Genomic DNA, 16,963 nt, shown 5'->3' on the forward strand with positions numbered 1-16,963 from the left:
TTCCCTCAAAGCCTCCTTGATGCTAGTGAAAGGACCTTGAGCCAAGGAGCTGGGCCTGCCCTCCCCTTCCTTGGATAAACCTTTAATGCATCTCATTCCTAGAGGCAGTTATAATTTATAGACATAATTTATTGAGGATTTTACCAAACTTTGCAAATTACCAGTACTAATTATTTTTAAATTTAAGGGGTATATTTATCCTTCCTGTTCTCTGTAATCTACAATAGAGAAAAAGAAAGAAGAGAAACAGAAGTAATCTTGGTAACAAAATAGGTTGTATATAGAGAACTAGCCAAATAAAATCTTGTACTTTAAACTGTTCGTCAAATACATTACGCAGAATTTTCTGCAACAATTTCGTACACAGTATTACAAGTGGCTTTTTTTCCACTTCTTTAAAGCCTTTTAGCATTTTAAATGTATTAAGAAGAAAAACTACACCCACCTGTTTACTTGAGGGTAAAGTTGCTGCCATGAACTGACCCAGACACAGTGGGAAGGTCATTATTGAAATAGCAATAGTAACGAATGTAGGATACAGCAGGCGCCTGCAAGCATGAAAAAATTAGTAAGAGAGGCCATTGTATCTACAATAACGTATATATCTGAGAATATGCCAGGCATGCATACTTTTTTTTTAACACACTGGCCATCTCCCACTGAGAAATGGTGACTGCCAAAAAAATTAGCAGTTTCACCATCATTCATACTATCACTGTCTTTGCTGAGGTACAGCTTAAATATACTGAGTGAAAAAGTATACTCAAGTACAGCATACACAGCATTCCCCCCCTCCCCCCAAAAAAACACACACAACATGCACACATATACACATTATACATTTTTTTTTTTTTCCAACAAGTCGGCCGTCTCCCACCGAGGCAGGGTGACCCAAAAAAGAAAGAAAATCCCCAAAAAGAAAATACTTTCATCATCATTCAACACTTTCACCACACTCATACATTATCACTGCTTTTGCAGAGGTGCTCAGAATACAACAGTTTAGAAGCATATACGTATAAAGATACACAACATACCCCTCCAAACTGCCAATATCCCAAACCCCTCCTTTAAAGTGCAGGCATTGTACTTCCCATTTCCAGGACTCAAGTCCGACTATATGAACATAACCAGTTTCCCTGAATCCCTTCACTAAATATTACCCTGCTCACACTCCAACAGATCGTCAGGTCCCAAGTATCATTCGTCTCCATTCACTCCTATCTAACACGCTCATGCACGCTTGCTGGAAGTCCAAGCCCCTCGCCCACAAAACCTCCTTTACCCCCTCTTTCCAATCCTTTCAAGGACAACCCCTACCCCTCCTTCCTTCCTCTATAGATTTATATGCTTTCCATGTCATTCTACTTTGATCCATTCTCTCTAAATGACCAAACCACCTCAACAACCCCTCTTCTGCCCTCTGACTAATGCTTTTATTAACTCCACACCTTCTCCTAATTTCTACACTCCGAATTTTCTGCATAATATTTACACCACACATTGCCCTTAGACAGGACATCTCCACTGCCTCCAACAGTCTCCTCGCTGCTGCATTTACCACCCAAGCTTCACATCCATATAAGAGTGTTGGTACTACTATACCTTCATACATTCCCTTCTTTGCCTCCATAGATAACGTTTTTTGACTCCACATATACCTCAACGCACCACTCGCCTTTTTTCCCTCATCAATTCTATGATTAACCTCATCCTTCATAAATCCATCCGCCGACACGTCAACTCCCAAGTATCTGAAAACATTCACTTCTTCCATACTCCTCCTCCCCAATTTGATATCCAATTTTTCTTTATCTAAATCATTTGATACCCTCATCACCTTACTCTTTTCTATGTTCACTTTCAACTTTCTACCTTTACACACATTCTCAAACTCATCCACTAACCTTTGCAATTTTTCTTTAGAATCTCCCATAAGCACAGTATCATCAGCAAAAAGTAACTGTGTCAATTCCCATTTTGAATTTGATTCCCCATAATTTAATCCCACCCCTCTCCCGAACACCCTAGCATTTACTTCTTTTACAACCCCATCTATAAATATATTAAACAACCATGGTGACATTACACATCCCTGTCTAAGACCTACTTTTACCAGGAAGTATTCTCCCTCTCTTCTACACACCCTAACCTGAGCCTCACTATCCTCATAAAAGCTCTTTACAGCATTTAGTAACTTACCACCTATTCCATATACTTGCAATATCTGCCACATTGCTCCTCTATCCACTCTATCATATGCCTTTTCTAAATCCATAAATGCAATAAAAACTTCCCTACCTTTATCTAAATACTGTTCACATATATGCTTCAATGTAAACACTTGATCTACACATCCCCTACCCACTCTGATGCCTCCATTATACATATCTGTTCATAAGTTCTTGTCAACATTTTAAGGGCATTTAAAATATAAGAAATATCCAAATAGAAAGATCAAAATAATATGCAGCATATTTAGAGAATTTAGTCTAATGAACCAGAAGAGATATTTAAGTGTATCTGTCCTGGGTGGACCTGAGGAAACACAGCTAATCTTCCCTTCTTTGAACCAACTTGATTGCCTCCCTTTGCCTGGGTGCTGTATGACCCTCACGAGTTTAGCACTTCAAAATAAACATAATAATCCTAATATTAATAATAAAAGAAACTATATATGAATTAACCATATGTGTTGCATATGAAGAGGAATTTTAAGTAGGTAATTTGAGAATGAGGATAAGAGTACAAATATAACTAAAACATAATTTATGATAAAAAAACAGGGTTTTAAAATTAGTTTGAAAGAGAGAATATTTTGTGTAAGAAAACTTTTTACTTATGATTAAGTTAACACTGTGTTACTTAAGAAGTAAAACAGTTTAATGTGTACCATGCAATCAATGGTTAAAATATTATTTATCAGCTATTGGAGGATAGATGGGCTAATGAGAGCATAGGCAATGGGGTCGAAGAGGTATGGGGTAGGTTTAAAAATGTAGTGTTAGAGTGTTCAGCAGAAGTTTGTGGTTACAGGAAAGTGGGTGCAGGAGGGAAGAGGAGCGATTGGTGGAATGATGATGTAAAGAGAGTAGTAAGGGAGAAAAAGTTAGCATATGAGAAGTTTTTACAAAGTAGAAGTGATGCAAGGAGGGAAGAGTATATGGAGAAAAAGAGAGAAGTTAAGAGAGTGGTGAAGCAATGTAAAAAGAGAGCAAATGAGAGAGTGGGTGAGATGTTATCAACAAATTTTGTTGAAAATAAGAAAAAGTTTTGGAGTGAGATTAACAAGTTAAGAAAGCCTAGAGAACAAATGGATTTGTCAGTTAAAAATAGGAGAGGAGAGTTATTAAATGGAGAGTTAGAGGTATTGGGAAGATGGAAGGAATATTTTGAGGAATTGTTAAATGTTGATGAAGATAGGGAAGCTGTGATTTCGTGTATAGGGCAAGGAGGAATAACATCTTGTAGGAGTGAGGAAGAGCCAGTTGTGAGTGTGGGGGAAGTTCGTGAGGCAGTAGGTAAAATGAAAGGGGGTAAGGCAGCCGGGATTGATGGGATAAAGATAGAAATGTTAAAAGCAGGTGGGGATATAGTTTTGGAGTGGTTGGTGCAATTATTTAATAAATGTATGGAAGAAGGTAAGGTACCTAGGGATTGGCAGAGAGCATGCATAGTTCCTTTGTATAAAGGCAAAGGGGATAAAAGAGAGTGCAAAAATTATAGGGGGATAAGTCTGTTGAGTGTACCTGGTAAAGTGTATGGTAGAGTTATAATTGAAAGAATTAAGAGTAAGACGGAGAATAGGATAGCAGATGAACAAGGAGGCTTTAGGAAAGGTAGGGGGTGTGTGGACCAGGTGTTTACAGTGAAACATATAAGTGAACAGTATTTAGATAAGGCTAAAGAGGTCTTTGTGGCATTTATGGATTTGGAAAAGGCGTATGACAGGGTGGATAGGGGGGCAATATGGCAGATGTTGCAAGTGTATGGTGTAGGAGGTAGGTTACTGAAAGCAGTGAAGAGTTTTTACGAGGATAGTGAGGCTCAAGTTAGAGTATGTAGGAAAGAGGGAAATTTTTTCCCAGTAAAAGTAGGCCTTAGACAAGAATGTGTGATGTCACCGTGGTTGTTTAATATATTTATAGATGGGGTTGTAAGAGAAGTAAATGCGAGGGTCTTGGCAAGAGGCGTGGAGTTAAAAGATAAAGAATCACACACAAAGTGGGAGTTGTCACAGCTGCTCTTTGCTGATGACACTGTGCTCTTGGGAGATTCTGAAGAGAAGTTGCAGAGATTGGTGGATGAATTTGGTAGGGTGTGCAAAAGAAGAAAATTAAAGGTGAATACAGGAAAGAGTAAGGTTATGAGGATAACAAAAAGATTAGGTGATGAAAGATTGAATATCAGATTGGAGGGAGAGAGTATGGAGGAGGTGAACGTATTCAGATATTTGGGAGTGGACGTGTCAGCAGATGGGTCTATGAAAGATGAGGTGAATCATAGAATTGATGAGGGAAAAAGAGTGAGTGGTGCACTTAGGAGTCTGTGGAGACAAAGAACTTTGTCCTTGGAGGCAAAGAGGGGAATGTATGAGAGTATAGTTTTACCAACGCTCTTATATGGGTGTGAAGCGTGGGTGATGAATGTTGCAGCGAGGAGAAGGCTGGAGGCAGTGGAGATGTCATGTCTGAGGGCAATGTGTGGTGTGAATATAATGCAGAGAATTCGTAGTTTGGAAGTTAGGAGGAGGTGCGGGATTACCAAAACTGTTGTCCAGAGGGCTGAGGAAGGGTTGTTGAGGTGGTTCGGACATGTAGAGAGAATGGAGCGAAACAGAATGACTTCAAGAGTGTATCAGTCTGTAGTGGAAGGAAGGCGGGGTAGGGGTCGGCCTAGGAAGGGTTGGAGGGAGGGGGTAAAGGAGGTTTTGTGTGCGAGGGGCTTGGACTTCCAGCAGGCATGCGTGAGCGTGTTTGATAGGAGTGAATGGAGACAAATGGTTTTTAATACTTGAAGTGCTGTTGGAGTGTGAGCAAAGTAACATTTATGAAGGGATTCAGGGAAACCGGCAGGCCGGACTTGAGTCCTGGAGATGGGAAGTACAGTGCCTGCACTCTGAAGGAGGGGTGTTAATGTTGCAGTTTAAAAACTGTAGTGTAAAGCACCCTTCTGGCAAGACAGTGATGGAGTGAATGATGGTGAAAGTTTTTCTTTTTCGGGCCACCCTGCCTTGGTGGGAATCGGCCGGTGTGATAATAAAAAAAAAAAATAATAATATTTTGTGATCCTACATGAACGAACCTGATCATGTTCAGGGAGTAATTTTTATATACCCATCTTGTAAATTTTGGTTATTTTTATATGTTCTAAAATTCTTCTTGAAACCCGTTACATTTTACTGGACTTATCACATGCAGAATTTTTTCACTCAGATTGAGTGATAATGTGAATGATGGTGAGTGTTGAATGATGGTGAAAGTGTTCCTTTCTTTTTTGGGTCACCATGCCTCAGTGAGAGACGGCCAGTGTTGAAAAAAAACAAAAGGATGCAAAATGCCAATGTCTACAGCAACAACATTAAAACTCACTTTTTTTGGAGGAAATTCTTAAGAGTCTTGTTGTGTCGCATAAACATCACATATCTTCGGTGGAGATAGACAAAGAGGGAACCAGCAAAGCCACAAATAATGCTGAAAAAATGTCAAATTAAGAATATTAAAAGCTTATCAAATATGATAGTTAAAATACAACTATGTATACCACAAAAGGTGTCTCAATATCACTAAATTAAAGGAGAAACAATGAAAGAAAATGATTTTTTATCAATACTATATAAATGTATATATGTGTATGAATGTGTGTATAATATATATATATATATATATATATTATATATATATATATATATATATATATATATATATACATACATACATACATACACACACACTTTATTTATATTGCTACAATATATATTAAAGTCTAGAAAAAATAAATATGCATACCAATTATTTATAAAATAATCTAAGAATGAACAGAAAACTAAAAGAAAGTGTGTAGCACTGTACTAGTCCATCAAACTTCCAAACAATCTTTTCCTAAATATCAATTAAAGCGTCATAACCAAATTTAGAGAAAAGCATTTATTGTGTACCAAACAAAAACTGAAAGTTTTATTCAACAATCATTTATACTCTTCTTATTCACAAAGTTTACACAGGCAAACTGCATCAACCTGATAAGTCTCTCTTGAGCTGAAAAGAGGCAATAGTAGTGGTAACAGTATAGTAGTAGTAATAGTAGTAGTAATAGTAGTAGTAATAGTAGTAGTAATAGTAGCAGTAATAGTAGTAGTAATAGTAGTAGTAATAGTAGTAGTAATAGTAGCAGTAATAGTAGTAGTAATAGTAGCAGTAATAGTAGTAGTAGTAATAGTAATAGTGGTAGTAATAGTGGTAGTAGTAGTAATAGTAGTGGTAACAGTAGTAATAGTAATAATAGTAGTAATAATAGTAGTAGTAATAGTGGTAATAGTAGTAGTAATAGTGGTAATAGTAGTAGTAATAGTGGTAATAGTAGTAGTAATAGTGGTAATAGTAGTAGTAATAGTGGTAATAGTAGTAGTAATAGTGGTAATAGTAGTAATAGTAGTAATAGTAGTAGTAATAGTAGTAGTAATAGTAGTAATAGTAGTAGTAATAGTAGTAGTAATAGTAATAGTAGTAATAGTAATAGTAGTAGTAATAGTAATAGTAATAATGGTAGTAGTAATAGTAGTAGTAATAGTAATAGTACATGTAGTAGTAATAGTAATAGTAGTAGTAGTAGTAGTAATAGTAGTAGTAATAGTAGTAGTAATAGTAGTAGTAGTAATAGTAGTAGTAGTAATAGTAGTAGTAGTAATAGTAGCAGTAATAGTAGTAATAGTAGTAGTAATAGTAATAATAGCAATATCAACAGTAGTAATAGTAATAATAGTAACAGTAGTAGTAGTAATAGTAGTAGTAATAGTAATAGTAGTAGTAATAGTAATAGTAGTAGTAATAGTAATAGTAGTAGTAATAGTAGTAGTAATAGTAATAGTAGTAGTAGTAATAGTAGTAGTAATAGTAATAGTGGATTAAGCCGAAGGACAAGAAAAAGGAGCACTGCAGGAGAGTTAATGGCCCACAAGGGGTTAGACCAAAAACACAGGGAGAGGGAAACTGAAGGAAAGGTAATCTGTTGCTGTCAACTGCACCCAAGAGAAACTGCTATCATAAATGAAGTGTCTCATAAGTCTCTACTGGCAACAAAATATTACAGCAGCACACATGCATCTTATGGAAATCAAGATGCTTAAAGTTAATTTCTTTTTAATTTGTATGCAATGAAGTGTAGAGGAATTACTGGTACCAAATTTATCAATTTCAACCAAGTAAAAAATTGTAAATTAAACACATATTAAAGCATATTTGGTATGCTAGTTAACTAGAAATAATTTAGTTTACCAAAAAGGCTCAACATATAATCTTCATCACAACTGTTAAAAAGCAGTTTTGAATTATTAAGCCTCCAGAAATACATACCCAATACAGAGGAAGGGCAGGAGCTCAATGACATCATACGGATACGCGTAGTTTAGTTCCACTTTGTACAGCGGGAAGATGGTCTCTGTCAAGTGCACAGCCAACATACAAGACTACAGGTTATATGAACTAAAAAAAAATACTTTTGGCTGCCTCTAGGTACAGTTCAACAACATTTTAGAGAAATAATTTTTTAGTAAAAGCATCCAGTTTGGTCAGAACTAACAATTTATTAAATGCTTCTGAACTGTACCACAGACATACCTATAATTACACACAAAACAACACTATGATCAAGACTTGCTAGTGCCAATTTAAAAAAACATGTCATCTGCAAAAATTTTATTTATATACAGTATACATATAGTCTACATGTACATAATACAGTATATATTTTTCTAGCCAGTGATTTTCTACCAAGGAAGGATGACCTAAAGAACAATACATTACATGTCAGTCAGTAAGTCAAGTTTGTCTGTCAAATCAAAAATAGTCAATAAGTAAAACAAAAAACAAAAACAAATAAGTAAAAAAGTACAATCAAATTAAAAAATTAAAAAAAAAAAAAAAAAAAAAAGTAAAAGAAAAATATAATACAAAATCAAAAAGCATAAGGTCAAAAATATCAAAGAATATCAAAAAGTCAGTCAATCTCTTTCTCTCCATAGCTGCTTTTTACAAAAGTGCACAAACATCACAGTTCAATGATCCACCAACCAGAGCATCTGCACCATACTTTCAAAGTACAGTTACTGTACATACCATACTTCTCGTCTTCAAAATGCACGTAAACTTTTTTTTACCAAATTCCCCTCATGGAAATTACCATGTGCCTACTCTAACAGCATGACAAATCTTAAAAGCCTACTATACACTATAGTTTCTCAACTCCTTCACATCCTATTTTCAAGCCTTCCTCAGATATTCCCTAAACCATCTTCTATCTACCCAACATAACATCCCTATCTTGCACCATTTTTCTAAATAACTAAACCATCTTTCTCCACAGTGATTCTCCTACTTTTTTCACATAACTTACTAAATCTTACAACTTCTTTAATCAATCAATCTTGATGTTCAATCCATCAATCTTTATGGAGTGAACACACTGATTACCTCAAACTCCTCCTCATTTTCCACCTTTCTCTGCATTGGACTGAAGAAGTCATTGACTGACAAAGCATTTGCAGAACAAAGATACCCAATTGTTGCACAAGTATCTCATTTATCAACTTCTCATTTTTCTAAACCAATTATTCACATTCTTTAATCATTGTTTACGTCAAAATGTTCACATCCAGCATGGTATCAGAAACTTCTACCTCCAGCCTCGTCCTCACCACAACATTCAAAGTCTGTCTCCCACAGAAAAAAAAAATGTATTGATACGACTATACTCTGGTACAATCAGTCACTTTTTGGGGGGATACATTGATCAACCTGTATATACTGTATACAGTAATGTATCTAAAAGGCACTAACCTGACTTGAAAAAAAAAAATTAGTAAAATTGTGATTATTCATTAACCAAAATCAACACTGAGTAACCACAGGGACAGGGAGGGCAAGAAATTCAGGCTCTACGCTAGCACACTGATTCTAAATTCATTATTGTAATTTATGGGGATAAGGAAAACACAAAAACATGCAGAATTATATGGTCTAAATATATCTATACACAGAAAACCAATTTAAATAAAAAATAAAGTAAAATATACATAAAATAAATTAAAGAACAAGGCAAGCTCACAATCTACACATTTTCAAACCTGATAAGTAATTGACTTCTCATGTGTTAAGGAACTCATCTATTGATCTTGAGCTGACAAAACAGCTTTGGCAAGATTCATTTCTCCGAGCTTTAAAGTGAAAAAATGAATTTTGACAAGGTAAATTGTTTTACCATGCATCAGTTCTTTGACTTATATGCTAAACACTATTACAACAAACAGTAGATACTAAAAATCTGTCATTACTTACGAGCACCCATGAACCACACTGACATCAGACGATAAAACATGGCCCCTACAACTGCAGCAAAGAACCCACGCCAATAGTTGCGTACAGCAAAGTATACGGTTGTTACTTCTATGCTGAAGAGAACACCTAGCAAAGAAATTTTTACCTTTAAATAATTTACCCAGATTAAAAGTGTCTTATCTAACTACAGTACAGGGGATATGCAATTACCATTTATGCTTGAAAAAAGAATTCTATGAAGCACTAAATATACAGCACAACTTTTACAGAAGTAGAAATATGCATTTTATTACATGCACTGAAGTACAAATGTACATTCTCAAGTAGCATGTGGCACAACAGTTTTACAAGGAGAGGAGTAGCTCCAATTCCTTGGATAAAGAGCCCTTCATTAGCTCTCCCATATTAAACTGGTAATATTAAAAATGGGATAACATATTCATGTGCACATCCATTTACAAACCTCCAATAGGAGCTGCATAGGAAACGGCAACACCCATGGTGCAGGCAGCTGCAAGAAGATCTGTAGAGCGCGCATCATTTTCAATAGTGCCTTTAATGTAGCGTAGCATTTTTGTGAGCATTGTAGCAATAATACTGGCCATGTGCATCACTGGCCCTTCTTTACCAAGAGGTAGACCAGAGCCTAACACAGCAGCCAAACCTACAATCTGAAAATGCAGTACTGGTATCATATATTTGATCATACTGAATTTACCAAGATAATATTGTATAAGCAAGCAAATATGAGCTGATTACATATATATTATCAGCTTGATACAATTCAAATATTTTACATACACAAACTGAACGACAGACAAGAAGGAGAAGGGAAGAAAGAGGGCGCAGAAAGTGTTGACTTGTGTGAGGGAGCTCTTGTTTTCTACTATGTGATGAAGAATCAGCAAACTAACTCTGAGTATTTTAATGTCTGTACCTTGGCTAGCAGTGTCTTCCATGTAAGGTATTCATTAACATTAACACCTTAAATATCATTTTATCTATGTACCTTGGCCAGTAGTGTCTTCCATGTAAGGTATTCTTTAAGCACTACACCCCTGAGTATAGTTTTCATCTCTGGTATGCCAGAGCCTGCAGCAGAAGGTGCCATCCACTGGCAGAACGCAGCAGAAAATATCACCAAAAGTGTGGGGATAATGACCCAAGAGAACAGTTGTAAAGCCCAGTGGAAATTCCCCAGGTATTCTTGCAAATACATCCGACCTGGAAGAAAAAACTAAATTAGGGACTCAAATTTAAATAGACAATACATTCTAACTTTGCCGAGTTATCTTAGTTTAAAATTTATAATTTATCACAACCACATGACTATAAAATGGTGCATATTGCAAAGTAGAAATTTACACCAGTATTTTGTAAAAGAATCGGTAAATTTAACTTGAATCAATCTACTAACCAGGCACCTGGAAGTTTAAGCCAGTTAAATATTAACTAACTTATAAAACACTGCATTAAATAACTTTATATTAATTAAAATATGCCACTGAGCTTCAAATGCTTCATCTTTCCCTGCATCTCAGGAAAGTTTTTCTTTCCAATTAACTATTACCCAAAAACTTAATTAGATCCTGACCTTGGCTTTCTTTGAAGCCTAGCAGAAACACCTCAGTGGGCCTACTGATGCAAGCTAGGCTGGTCTAAATGGCATGCAATCACGCTCACTCATGTACCTATCCAACCTATTACTACTCGCTTCAGTTATGCTACTCTGGAGTTGGTTCTTGGATCTGCCTTCCATAACTATGGAACTGTACACCTTCCATCTAGACTGAGGGACTGGACACTTAAAAATGACTTCTCAGATGGGAAATTCATCACCAAAGATCAAGGCAGTGATAAAGAGAGATGTCCTTGGGTCGGTTAGCTGGACCCCTGACCTACAAAGTCCCGAGAAAGTGCAGGGAAATAATAACACATTCTCAGGACTGGAAATGAAGTCTACACTCCTTCAACGCCGGCGTTGAAGTCACTGTGTTCAGTCATCTGGTCAGTATTGTAAACCATTAATGCAAAAATGCTTTAAATCTAACAATAATAATAATAATAATAATAATAATAATAATAATAATAATAATATATTACTACTACTGTACTAATAATATAATAATTAGCAAAGTATAGTAATAATGCATGTCACGATAAAAAAAAATAATAGTAATAGTGTAATGCCCTTTCCTCACAAAATAACGCGACTTAAAACATGATGCACATTTGAGAAAATATATTGTACCTCCAAAACAGATAAGAACGATGTCATCAATGAGGAAGGAGATGGTGGCCATGAGCGTGCCTAAGATGAAGAGGAAGACCCAGTCCTCACCCAGGCGGGCGAAGGTGTGGTCCCAAATTGGTCTGAAAAGGAAAAATCAACCTTAACAATGACGACATTGCTAATAATATTTAATGGAATATTCCTGTGTATGCAAATTACAGGTAAATGTTTCTGAATATTTCGTTTGTTGTGAGAATTATAAGTATTAAATTCTATCTCGTGGACCGGTGTATGCAGGAGAGGACAAAACTGATCACTGTCTAGTTATTATTATAATCAGAACTAAGCGCTAAACCCACAAGGCTCGTCCAGCAATCACTGCCTAGTACCACTGACTGGAGCGCACACCTAGTTCGCTGGGCGCCAGAGCTTTGTATAACAAACAGGAGTTATACAATCTTATCAAGTATACAGGTCAACTCAAGGTACTGAAGACTTTGGAGAGGGGGGAAAATCCCTTCAAGGTGATACAGGTGTACTGATGTTGGTGAAGGGCTCTTGATTCAAGAAATATGAGCAACCCTCCCCTTCCTTGGATCAAATCTTGTTGCATTCTATTCCCCAGGCGCTCTATGACCAAGAATTTTGCACGTCCCACGAGTATAAGGCATTCACTCCCTATCAAGACTGTGGTCCTGATCACCTCAAATTACCTCGCCACTCTTCCACCATCTCTGGTATTTATTTTCTGTACTGGATTGAAAAAAGATATCTAGGTGTTACATATGTTATTCATCAACCAGGTATCTATTTACTGTAGGTGAACAGGGGCAGGTGTAAAAGAAAACTTGATCATACATATTATTTTGTATGGAAATCGAACCCAGGTCCTTTCGATTCTAAGGAAAACGCTCCGCTACTACTTTAGCCTAGGATCTTCAGTGTCTTGGACGAGGTCAGTGAACGAATTGTGGAGAGCTGTGCAGGCGGTCATTATTTACCCGGATATATTGATTACCGGGGTGGAGCACAGCAGAAGCAAAAGCAGCAGACAACACACCCTGCACTACTTCATTCCTCATACACTGGACAACACACCCTGCACTACCTCATTCCTCATACACTGGATAACACACCCTGAACTACCTCATTCTTCATACACTGGACAACACACCCTGAACTACCTATGGTCCCACTCATTGGAGGTGAATTGGCCTAATCCCTCAACCATTTCAACCTCAATCATTACTATCCTGTCTACACAAAATAGGTGCCAGATTAGCCAATTTGTGAAGGCTATGTAGGTTTGCGGGTCACTATAACCAGCAGCTTGGCTGACTTAAATGAAGTGTGGAAAACTTTATAAATGACTAACTTTTCACTTGGTTTATAAGGTTTTCAAGTAAGTGACTTCAACTATAGTAAAAACACCTGTGTACACTTCAGTGGTGTCTTCGGTCCTAATACAGAGTAAGCTAAAAAAAAGTATTTTACAGTGGTCTGGGATACGTGACAGATAGTGAGGCGAGATGAGTCACGTTGCAGAAAGTGGGTATCACGTGAGAGACGAGCCTAATACTGGTAATAAATCTGCTGGTCAAAAGTCTGGAAACAAGCTCACAGATCTTTGTGGGATGTGTCGATGGTGTTAATTACGGCAGATCCCAGCAACTTTTGCCTGTGTTGTCACGCATGAGTAAGTGGGTCTCATTCCACTTCATCGTGTATTTAGAAATCGTCGTGTTATCATCCTAATTGCAGGTGTACTGTATGTGTTCGTGAATTCTAATTTCAAAAAATCTAACACTCTCCCCCAACGTACTTTTTATCGCACCTCCTCTCCCGTACCTCCCCAAAAGCCGGGTTGACCAAGGCAACGCTTGTATCGAGCATAGGGACCATTGTGGACACCCGATGAAGTGGAATGAAGCCCGTGTCTCACTTGTGACAATCACCAGACTACAAGGTTTGCGAGAAGGAGAATGTAGAATATAACTTTGGTATAACTGTGTCTAGCATTAGGAATAATATTAGGAGAGAAGTAAATAATGAAAATGATTGTTATAGGAATGCAGTTAGAAGCCTGAGTAGATCTATAACCCACTATGATAACATGAACGTAGATAAGTATGTTTATGGAGCAACTTGCAATGTGAACAGACTGACTGATGTTGTAGTGGCCAGGCTTAGGCTTGGTTACAAGTACTTCTGGCAGTTTGGGAGACACACAGATGATGATCAAACTAAATGTAAATTATGTGATCAGGCATATGGTCACTCTCTTGAACACTGTGCTTAATTGTCCACTTATTGAGGAATACAGAGACAGACAGTATAATAACCTATGTGACATGTCAAGATATCTTATTAATGAAAATAAGATACCAGATATACTAAGCAAATTTCCTAAATTTGCTTGTAACAGATAAGTGAACTATAGATATGTAGATATAAATCCATATGTATTCCTGTTAACCCTTTGGGGCCTAGTTCCTAGGCCTTTTGTGTATCCATATGCTCTCGCGCTACCGTCCACAGGATGGATATGGGGTGCACAATAAACTAGCCACTTCGGTGGCAAAATCTAAATCTATCCTGTGAACACCATTGGCAAATCACTTCATTGCTAATGATAAGATAAACGAAATTAAGTGTGTATCCAGAGTTCGCAATTACCTACTATATGAAGATATTGTTATCTGATAAATGATTCATTGACTTCACTGTTAATATCTGAAATCTTAAGATTGTAAACACATTGCATCAACTAGATTGTAAATTATATAAATATAAATAAACTCCGAGGTTACTTAAATAAAACAAATCACAACTATAACCAATAATGAAGAAAAGGGCACAATACCATGACTAGAACATAACCAGCAATGTTGACAGACATCTACTCTGAGTATTGCAATCCTTTTTTTGACCTACAACTAATAGGCTGAAATGCAGGTACACAATATTCCAGCCACTCACAGGCTGAAATGCGAGTGCACAATATTCCAGTCACAGGCTGAAATGCGAGTGCACGATATTTCAGTCACTCAGGCTGAAATGCGAGTGCACGATATTCCAGCCACTCAGGCTAAAATGCGAGTGCACGATATTTCAGTCACTCAGGCTAAAATGCGGGTGCACGATATTTCAGTCACTCAGGCTAAAATGCGAGTGCACGATATTCCAGCCACTCACAGGCTGAAATGCGGGTGCACGATATTCCAGCCGCTGAGACAGCAAAATTAGCAATATGATGGATGAAATATGTGGCCAAGCACCGGGCGAGGCTGCAAAGCTCCGCTGGTTTCTTCACAATTACTAGCTTCAACATAATCTGGGAATTCGTCTGTTTTGGGGGCATAGATATTTTCTGACATGTTAATTAGTCTAATTATGCTTTATGTTGATAAGATGTTCAGGAGATTGTCTGTACTGGACGACTACCTGGAGTTTACCTGGAGAGAGTTTCGGGGGTCAATGCCCCCGCGGCCCGGTCTGTGACCAGGCCTCCTGGTGGATCAGCGCCTGATCAACCAGGCTGTTGCTGCTGGCTGCACGCAAACCAACGTACGAGCCACAGCCCGGCTGATCAGGAACTGACTTTAGGTGCTTGTCCAGTGCCAGCTTGAAGACTGCCAGGGGTCTGTTGGTAATCCCCCTTATGTGTGCTGGGAGGCAGTTGAACAGTCTCGGGCCCCTGACACTTATTGTATGGTCTCTTAACGTGCTAGTGACACCCCTGCTTTTCATTGGGGGGATGGTGCATCGTCTGCCAAGTCTTTTGCTTTCGTAGTGAGTGATTTTCGTGTGCAAGTTCGGTACTAGTCCCTCTAGGATTTTCCAGGTGTATATAATCATGTATCTCTCCCTCCTGCGTTCCAGGGAATACAGGTTTAGAAACCTCAAGCGCTCCCAGTAATTGAGGTGTTTTATCTCCGTTATGCGCGCCGTGAAAGTTCTCTGTACATTTTCTAGGTCGGCAATTTCACCTGCCTTGAAAGGTGCTGTTAGAGTGCAGCAATATTCCAGCCTAGATAGAACAAGTGACCTGAAGAGTGTCATCATGGGCTTGGCCTCCCTAGTTTTGAAGGTTCTCATTATCCATCCTGTTATCTCATTATCCATCCTATGTTGTATATGCGTTTTAATAAAAGAGGTTTTGTTTACCAGGGACTAAAAACTCTCACTAAAAGAATGGCGGGAAATGACATTTTATTGAGAAGACGATACGTCTTCTCAATAAAATGCCATAAACAGAATAATGTGTTTTGTTAGCATGGACGTGCTGGCTGTATTGTCATATACACGGAGAAGAGTTAATCCATTAAGAGCCATACAGCGCCTGGGAAATAGGAGGGAGGTCATAAAGTTTGATTAAAGGAAGGTGAAGGTGGTTTCAATTCCTTGGTTGAAGCGCCCTTCACTGTTATCAAGGCACCTCCACTGAACGAGCAGACATGTGTTGTGATGGTGGAGGATGTTATTGCTGTGTTGGCTCCAAGCCATCCTCGCCTCACTCCCGTACAGCTTTATCACCCTCGAGTCTAGCCAGTAACTGGATGGGTGACAGCTTCGACGTTGCTGCTGCTCTATTCTCAAAGGCTTGGCTGTTTGTTTATATATATATATATATATGTATATATATATATATGTATATATATATATATATATATATATATATATATATATATATATATATATATATATATATATATATATATATATATATATCGTTCCGAATGCTATTCCGGTTATTCATCACTCTTTAAATAGGTCTTATTCCTATTCCTCCTTGTTCCTCGCATGAATTTTCAGCCATTTCAACATTGCAAGGCGATTCATCTCTGTTAGAACGCTTGGCTTGCAACCGAAAGGATTTAGAATCGATCTCTGAAAGAGGCGAGATGCATGGGACAACTGTCCTTACACTTGCTATTCCTGGCCACCTAACAATAAATAAGTACATGGCTGTTAATCAAATGATGTGAGTAGCAACCTGAAGAAAACGATTATTTGTTTATTAAACAAAAACTGGATACATCAGCATTGTGCTGTTACATTATTTAAAAAAAATGGATACATTGAAATTGTGCTGCTACCTTATACCGAGTTACACAGCGGGAACAAAGCTAACGAAGTTTCCCTGACACATTCCACGCAAGATGAGGCTCATACAAGG

General features: G+C 37.6%; 1 protein-coding gene across 6 annotated transcripts in view; it reads right to left on the reverse strand.

The window, feature by feature from the left end:
• Positions 1-16,963, reverse strand: part of LOC128702140 (chloride channel protein 2) — a 300,885-nt gene that overhangs the window by 33,950 nt on the left and 249,972 nt on the right. For all 6 annotated transcript variants that reach the window (XM_053796196.2, XM_053796194.2, XM_053796195.2 and 3 more), the window contains 7 exons: positions 11,803-11,924; positions 10,561-10,775; positions 10,015-10,222; positions 9,552-9,677; positions 7,572-7,656; positions 5,592-5,693; positions 446-548 (listed from right to left, as the gene is read on the reverse strand). In XM_053796196.2, coding sequence (XP_053652171.1) covers positions 446-548; positions 5,592-5,693; positions 7,572-7,656; positions 9,552-9,677; positions 10,015-10,222; positions 10,561-10,775; positions 11,803-11,924 — 961 coding nt within the window. The remainder of the gene's footprint in view (positions 1-445; positions 549-5,591; positions 5,694-7,571; positions 7,657-9,551; positions 9,678-10,014; positions 10,223-10,560; positions 10,776-11,802; positions 11,925-16,963) is intronic.

The sequence above is a fragment of the Cherax quadricarinatus genome, chromosome 83 (assembly GCF_038502225.1).
Source record: "Cherax quadricarinatus isolate ZL_2023a chromosome 83, ASM3850222v1, whole genome shotgun sequence".
In the NCBI taxonomy this organism is placed as follows: domain Eukaryota; kingdom Metazoa; phylum Arthropoda; class Malacostraca; order Decapoda; family Parastacidae; genus Cherax; species Cherax quadricarinatus.